Source organism: Chiloscyllium plagiosum, unplaced genomic scaffold (assembly GCF_004010195.1).
Source record: "Chiloscyllium plagiosum isolate BGI_BamShark_2017 unplaced genomic scaffold, ASM401019v2 scaf_10439, whole genome shotgun sequence".
NCBI classification, from domain to species: Eukaryota; Metazoa; Chordata; class Chondrichthyes; order Orectolobiformes; family Hemiscylliidae; genus Chiloscyllium; species Chiloscyllium plagiosum.
In genome coordinates, this window is record NW_025203424.1 from 1 (window position 1) to 8,520 (window position 8,520).

Here is an 8,520-nt window from a genome sequence, read left to right on the forward strand (position 1 = left end):
TCGGACTCCCTCAGAGTCACTGTTGTGGCGATTAAGCTCCACAAACCAATTCAACTTCACGGCGACAATCCAAGAGACGGCCGCTTGGCCCGTCGTGCCTGTACTAGACCTTTGGAAGAACTTCCCAGTCGTGCTCTTTCCCCTCCCGCGCAGCCCTGTTTCCTTCAACCCCCAAGTGTGCGTGACTGCCCGAGATCAAGATGGAGGCTTCACCTTGTCGAAGTCCTCCTGTGTGGCTCGCATCTCCTTCCACGTCTTGTTCAACAGCTGGATGCAAATACAAAAGACCTCCTCGAAAACCTTGTCCTGGGCGAAGAACATGGGGTAGAAGTCTTGCCCGGTCTCCGAGGCTGCAAAGGTAGACAGAGGCACATGTTGGGAATGGCAGCGACACCTTGGGGGGGCTCCAGGTTTATTTGTTTCAACATCTCACGCTCACCCCTGACCGACACTGCCCCACTTGGCAAGGAAGCAGCAATTCCATACAGGCTGAGAAACCTCGGGAAAAACTGAAGTCCTGCTCACCTAGCAAAGGGGAATCTAAAAGGGGAGAGGCTGGTCACTGATTCACGACAGAAACAAATCAGGACAGCAGTTACCAGGTGGTGATAGGACACCTTTATCTACACTCTCCAGAATGAGAGTCCAAATCCAGCTGCCTGCTTCCACCAGCTGCTAGGCCCTAGATCCCAGAGAGAACTGGATGAGGCCACTCAGTCTCTTCAGCATATTCCTTTGTTCAGTAAGACCCACTGCTGATCCATGATTTAACTCCAAGTAACCGTGTTCTTGAACACACCGTGAGAATAAAGATCTAAAAATCCACGAGTTAATCGGAGATCAGTTACGGTTTGACCAGATTTCTACACATGAACTGCCTGGATTGGAGGGCGTGAGCTATCAAGGAGAGGTCAGAAAAAACCTGGGCTGTTTTCTCTGGAGCAGCTGAGGCTGAGGGGAGACCTGGTGGAGGTTTATGGGTTACGAGGGGCTTGGATAAGGTTGACGGTCAGAATTTCTTTCCCCAGAGTTGAAATGTCAAATACTGGAGGGCATGCATTTAAGGTGGGGGGGGCGGTGGTGATGTTCAGGGGTGATGTGAGGGGTAGGTTTTCTTTTTTCACAGAGGGTGGTGGGCGCCTGAAACACAGTGCCGGGGAGTAGTGGTGGAGGTAGATACGATAGGAGCATTTAAGGGACTTAAAGATAAGCACATGAATAAGGAATGGAGGGATATGGACCAAGTGCAGGCAGAAGGGATTCGTTTAATTTAGCGCCATGTTCAGCATAACATTGTGGGCCGAAGGGCCTGTTCCTGTGCTGTACAGTTCGACGTCCAAGATGTTTGCCGTATAACTCCTGATAGGACGTGCTTGGCTTGGATTTGAAATGACTGACACAGTCAGCCAGCTCCCATACCTCAGCAACAGCTTGAGGCCTGTGTCAATCTCAGTCTGACCGAAGGGAGGCCCCACAACTCGTGACTGAAGCAAACACTTTGAGCGACTCCGGTATATAAGACAGAGCTTTCCCGTCAAAAGTTCCCTAAAACTGTTAACTGATTATCGTTGAAGACACCCAGGTATTGGACGTTGTTTGGTTAGGGACCGGGATCACTAATAGCTCCTGTCGCCCTGGGAGTCCCTGGAGGGGGAACACACTGGTATCTGACAGTGTGTCTGACCACGGACTGGTGTTCATCACTAACCTCAGGAATGACGTTACGGTTTAAAAAGTTTTGTTTCTGAGGCCCTTTGAGTGTTTAGTTTGGTTATAATTTCTTCCAAAGACAAATAAAGAGGCGCTCTGCAAGGGCTCCTGCTCATCATTATCTCCGCAAGCCCAACTTTAACAAGATTCCTTTCACAATTGGATTTTGTTCTTTGATACAGCTTCCTTTTATGGTGCTGCTAACCTGGACGATTTGTAGATCTGGGTAAATGCAGGGAGGATATTCCCGGTGTCTGGGAGGTCTAGAACAAGGCTATGGGGTGGGACATTCAGGACTGAAATGGAGAGAAATCAAAACATTGAGTGTTTTCAAAGCGGAGTTACATTTGGTTCTTAGGGCAAAAGAACTCAAAGGGGCAGGGAGTAGGAACAAGGTACGGCGTTGGATGATCCACCAATGAATGGCAGAGCAGGCTCAAAGGGCCGAACGGCCTACTTCTCAATGTTTCTCTTTTTAATTTGTTTCATTGGGATTATTATGAGAGTCTGAAGGGAGACACTGGCTAGGAGGCAGGGATCTGTAAGGCTACTGCCTGTGAATAATCACTGGCACTACGTCAAAGGAAAGGTGGAAAATAAATGCTCCTGGTGTAATGGCACGGAGAGAAGATTGGCTGGCTGACAGAAAACAGAGGGTGGAGACCTGAACACCACCAGCCGTCCACTGTCACAGACAAGACAAGAATTAGATTCTTTTAGATTCGATTCCCTTCAGTGTGGAAACAGGCCCTTCGGCCCAACAAGTCCACAACACCGAAGAGTAACCCACCCAGACCCATTTCCCTCTGACTAACGGACCTAACACTATGGGCAATTTAGCATAGCCAATTCACCTAACCTGCACATCTTTGGACTGTGGGAGGAAACCAGAGCACCCAGAGGAAACCCACACACACAGGGGAGAATGTGCAAACTCCACACAGACAGTCGCCCAAGGCTGGAATCGAACCCAGGTCCCCGGCACTGTGAGGCAGCAATGCTAACCACTGAGCCACCATTGGAACAGGAATAGGGCCTGAAACCTCCACCACCATTCAATAAGATCCCCCTCACGTCCACTTCCCTGCCAAGTGTCTGCCACTGTAGACAGGCAAGAGGCTGGGAGAACACAGCAAGCCAGGAAGCATCAGGAAGTGGGGAAGTGGTGAGGTGGGGATAAGTGGAGACAGGGAGAGGGTATGGCCTGGTTGGTCACCAACTGGATTCATCTCTCTCATTGACTAACCAGACCATACCCTCGACCTGTCTCTATTATCCCCACCTCACCATCCTGCCCCCACCACCCCCTTTCTCTGCAGCTCCCCCTCATACACACCCCAAGTCCTGAAGAAGGATAATGCCTGAAACGTTGACTTCCCCACCTCCTGTTGCTGCCTGGCTTGCTGTGTTCTCCCAGCCTCCTGCTTGGAGAAATATCTAACAGCCCTGTATTGTGATGAGCAGCTATACAGGGGCTAGGGGGAAACGTACGTGGGTCTCCAATCTTGAGTATCTCACAGAGGATGACGGTGAGTTGAATGCTGCCACGCCCAAATGGACACTCATGCTTGTCTACACGGCTGCTGTTCTCCAGGACAAACTGTCAAACAGAAAGACAGAGTCAGTTTGTTCCTCGGCCTTCCAACCCCGTCACCAACCTCCCCTGAAAACACTTGTGGATAACTCAATGGTTGGTGGCTCCAACCGGAGCCTGAGCTAGAGACAGCCTGTGGCTAATACTGATCACTCACACTCTCACACAGAGACACTCGTACAGACACACACACCCTCACACAGAGATACTCGCACAGACTCACTCTCACAGACACACACACACCCTCACACAGAGACACTCGCACAGACACACACCCTCACACAGAGATACTCGCACAGACTCACTCTCACAGACACACACACACCCTCACACAGAGACACTCGCACAGACACACACCCTCACACAGAGATACTCGCACAGACTCACTCTCACAGACACACACACACCCTCACACAGAGACACTCGCACAGACACACACCCTCACACAGAGATACTCGCACAGACTCACTCTCACAGACACACACACACCCTCACACAGAGACACTCGCACAGACACACACCCTCACACAGAGATACTCGCACAAGCATGGCTAATCCACCCTAACCTGTACATCACTGGACACTATGGGTAATTTAGCATGGCTAATCCACCCTAACCTGTACATCACTGGACACTATGGGTAATTTAGCATGGCTAATCCACCCTAACCTGTACATCACTGGACACTATGGGTAATTTAGCATGGCTAATCCACCCTAACCTGTACATCACTGGACACTATGGGTAATTTAGCATGGCTAATCCACCCTAACCTGTACATCACTGGACACTATGGGTAATTTAGCATGGCTAATCCACCCTAACCTGTACATCACTGGACACTATGGGTAATTTAGCATGGCTAATCCACCCTAACCTGTACATCACTGGACACTATGGGTAATTTAGCATGGCTAATCCACCCTAACCTGTACATCACTGGACACTATGGGTAATTTAGCATGGCTAATCCACCCTAACCTGCACATCACTGGACACAATGGGTAATTTAGCATGGCTAATCCACCCTAACCTGCACATCACTGGACACTATGGGTAATTTACCATGGCTAATCCACATAACCTGCACATCACTGGACACTATGGGTAATTTAGCATGGCTAATCCACCCTAACCGGCAGCAGGTGGACTGCAGCGGTTCAAGAAGACAGCTTACCCCCACCTTCTCAAGGGGCAACTAGGGACGGGCAATAAATTGCACATCACTGGACACTATGGGTAATTTACCATGGCTAATCCACATAACCTGCACATCACTGGACACTATGGGTAATTTAGCATGGCTACTCCACCCTAATCGGCAGCAGGTGGACTGCAGCGTTTCAAGAAGACAGCTCACCCCCACCTTCTCAAGGGGCAACTAGGGACGGGCAATAAATACTGGGCCAACCACCAACATCCACATTGCGAAAGTGATTGGGAAGGAATTATGGACAGGCTGTCTGCACAATGAGAGAATGACTGAGCTCCTACATTAGTTGTAGGAGGGGATCAACAACGTCAGAAGGGAGGTAGGGGCAGGCATTTCGTTATTCCCAAGTGGATGCGGGAATTGTGGGTATTGTCTCGCTTGGTTCCTCCCCCCCCCCCACCAACTCGGCTCTCTCACTTCTTATTTCTCTTCGTCCCTCTCTTTCACCACTAACCCCTCTCTCTCCACTCCAACAGATTACCGACGGACTAAATACTTAGTACTGTGTCAGTAATATTAAATCCAATAAGGGGGAGATATAATTAATGCTTTCTGTGGTTGCCGGGGTGATCTCCCTAATTCACAGCTGGCGAGCAATATTAAATCAAAGCTCTTCAGATTGTTGATATAAATACACGTTACGCTCATTCTCCCCTGAAGCATGAAACCTCCCAAAGCTTGTTGTAATTGATACATTGTGGCTGGGAAGATGTTGGTTGATGTGATTACAAATACCGTACATTGGGCTATACGTCTTCATAAGTGGTTTGATGCGCAATATTCCGTCAATCCAATTTCTCTCCAGCAACTTTTCCAAACAAATATTATTCATCTCGAGGATGTGATTGTTTCTGGGAAGGAGCCTGTTTAATGGTTCCAAGGCGGTTTGAGCAGAATCTGAGTCAGCTGCCCAACTATTTTCAGTTCCTGGTCTCCGTCCAGATCCCGAGCGATGTTGAAGTCATCATCGGCTCGATCAGTCTGACTGAGGGGTCAGATCCTAGATTTGCGTTGAGCTCAGGGTCGGAGATAGGTTTGTGCCCAGGAATCTAGCTTGTCAAGGGGACCAAGGTTCAGCTGATGGCCCATCAGCTTTGGCGCTCTGAGGGAACTCTCTGGGCATAAATAGCATAGCGTGGGTGGAGTTAGATAGAACAAGGAATAAAAGAAAGGAATAGATAAGAACAGATCAAGAGAAGAAGTGAGAGGAGAAAGGTTTAAAAGGGACCTAAGAGGCAACTTTTTCACACAGAGGGTGGTGAGTGTAGGGAATGAGTTGCCAGAGGAAGTGGTGGAGGTTGATACAATTACAGCATTTAAAAGGCATCCGAATGGCAAATTAATAGGATGGGTTTGGAGGGATATGAGCCAAATGCTGACAAATGGGATTACATCAGTTGAGAATATCTGGTTGGTCTGGACAAATTGGACCAAAGAGTCCACTTCCATGCTGTACATCTTTATGACTCTCAGAGATTGGATGAGAGAAGCATATGTAGGGAATAATCTGAAAATTGTATCAGTAAGATCAAAGGCTGGTATATCTCATATTTATGAAGCATGTGGTTATTTAAAATTTAACGCAACGAGCAGAGTTCAAAAGAAGCCCAAGTTTGAAGACAAATTCTTATCTTCCCAACCACTCTATCTTGAATCGATATTCTTGGATATAGAGATAAAGCCACATGTCCTGAAAGGAGACATTCAGTGGGGAAATGGGATTGGGGGCTAGACCTGCCACAATCTAGGGATCTGTGTTTATTCCTATACTGCATTATTTTCAATCTATTTCAACCCAACACTCTTACTCCGGCGTCCCCGTGGAATCCTTGGACATGCACAACACTGATTACATTCCACCCGGTTGCTAAGGATACAGCTCATGATTATTATATTTTGTCAGTAAGAGGAACACACACCAATAGAGAAAACTGGTGAGGATAAACATTTTGAAATCCATCTGCTGATTTCGTCTGAAGCTTTGATGCTTAATTAACGATAAAAGCCTGGGGGAGGCACTCAGAGTTGTGTTGAGAGTGACCCAATGCTCGTTTGCTTTGGCAGGGATTTAAACCTGTTTGAGGACTGACCGCAGGGCGCCTGAGAAAATTGGTTGCCGTGGATTTGCAAACCAGAGCCTGTGCCAACTCAAATCCCATGGACTCGGGAAGCTTTCGGTGGAAATGGTACCACCGAAAGGAACAGTTGAGTTTTCCAGTGAAAACCAAATAGGTCAGCCCTTGTGCTGTAGGGAAGGACAAGTATGGTGTTTGCCTGACTTGGTCTGTATGTAACTCCCCCGAACCAATTAATCAAGCAAAAGCTGCTGTGTCTCAGATTATCATGTCTCTGGTAATTTGAAATTAATATGGAATAAACAGAGTTCAATGAGTTACAGTTGAGAGTGTGGTGCTGGAAAAGCACAGCAGGTCAGGCAGTGCCCGAGGAGCAGGAGGGCTTTTGCCCGAAAACTCGATTCTCCTGCTCCTCGGACGCTGCCTGAGCGGCTGTGCGTTTCCAGCACCACACTCTCTTGACTCTGATCTCCAGCATCTGCAAGTCCTCACTTTCTCCCTTCGGTGAGTTACTGTGACAACAATACATCAAATCCAAACCAGGTCAATGCGTCGCCACTTCACCACTGCTGGCACCTTGGCAGTAATGCCTTTACCTGGGAATGATCGAAAGGTCAATGTGAAACCCTCCCCTCAAAGAAAGAGGGACAAAGTGGCGGCACGGGAACAGGAGGTGACCACTCAGCCCTTCTAATCCATGCCCCCATTCAGTTAAATCATAGCTGTTACATTGTTCCTCAACCCCATTCAGGGCATTGAATGGTCAGCCATGGTCAGATTGAATGGCGGAGCCAGCTCAAGGGGCCGAAGGGCCTACTCCAGCTGCCGTTTTCTATGTTTGCCCATCTTGGCTCCTCATCATCATCCACAAGTAATCCACTGGTCTCGGGCCTGAACTCTGGCCGGTGGTGGGGCCCAGGTTGGCACGTTGTTGACCTAACCAGAGGGTGAGGGTCTCAATGGCAAAGTCCACAAGTGGTTGCAGTACCAGGTGAGGGGACACTCTCAGGGAGAGTCCGAGCACACTGGGGGTGTCCAGAGCCATGGACTTTGGGCTGCCCGTTGGCACAATGACATCCATTGCCACGGGGGTTTGCCCATCAAGGAGGTGCTCCTACCCCGGGGCCTGTTGGTGAGGTGGCAAAGTCCTCAGTCTCCCTGGACAGACAGCACCACCCCACCCCACCCCAATCAGTCTGAAGTAAATCTCCACTGAGCTGTGAAACGACCCGAATCTGTCCCTTTTAGCTGCTCGGTTGGTCTTGCCGACCAGTAAGGGTCTGCAACGCCCCCATTCCCGCAGCCTTCCCAGTCCGCCCCCAGCCCTCTGCCAATGAACTAGGAAAGCTCAGCCACCATCCTTTCAACACTCCAGTCAACAGTGCAGCAGCTTGGGGCAGAATGTTCCGGATTATTACCGTCCTTCGTGAGGGGATGCATCCCTGATTCTGGAATGGAATAGCTATGATATTAAATCCACCAGTGGAAATCACTTCTCCCTCACCCACCTTTCGTTTTTTAATCACCTTGACACGGTGCAAATACAGTGTCCAAAAGCGGTTGACACCCTAATGGAGTGCTTTAGGAGTGTAACTGCTGCAAACTGACCAATCGGGGCACAGCAAGCTCCCACAGTGACAATCTTTTGGAAAGTTGGACAAGAGGTCGCAGAAGTTCACATTCCTGACAATGGGTTACAGTTTTCACCTTACGGTCTCTGAAATATTCAGGACGTTATTGGCCGTCCTGACCTGCCGTTAGAGACGTCTCCTGCTTTCATTATCCCTGTGGAATTACTCACCGGGGTGCAATCTCGTTGGGCAGAATGAAGAGAAAAACACAGATTCACGAACCCCACGTTATATTAAAAAATGCATGCAACCAGTCAGAACCAGATCCCAGGGCAAGATTCCCCGGTTCATTATAA

The 8,520-nt window shown here is 48.9% G+C and overlaps 1 protein-coding gene across 1 annotated transcript; it reads right to left on the reverse strand.

Moving 5' to 3' along the window:
- Positions 1-6: 6 nt before the first annotated feature.
- Positions 7-6,677, reverse strand: LOC122546285 (engulfment and cell motility protein 3-like). The gene is made up of 3 exons (XM_043685057.1): positions 6,609-6,677; positions 3,202-3,310; positions 7-350 (listed from the first exon to the last, which is right to left on the reverse strand). Exons 1-3 carry the CDS (start codon positions 6,675-6,677, stop codon positions 196-198), a joined length of 333 nt encoding a protein of 110 aa, XP_043540992.1. The 3' UTR covers positions 7-195.
- Between the last annotated feature and the right edge of the window lie 1,843 nt (positions 6,678-8,520).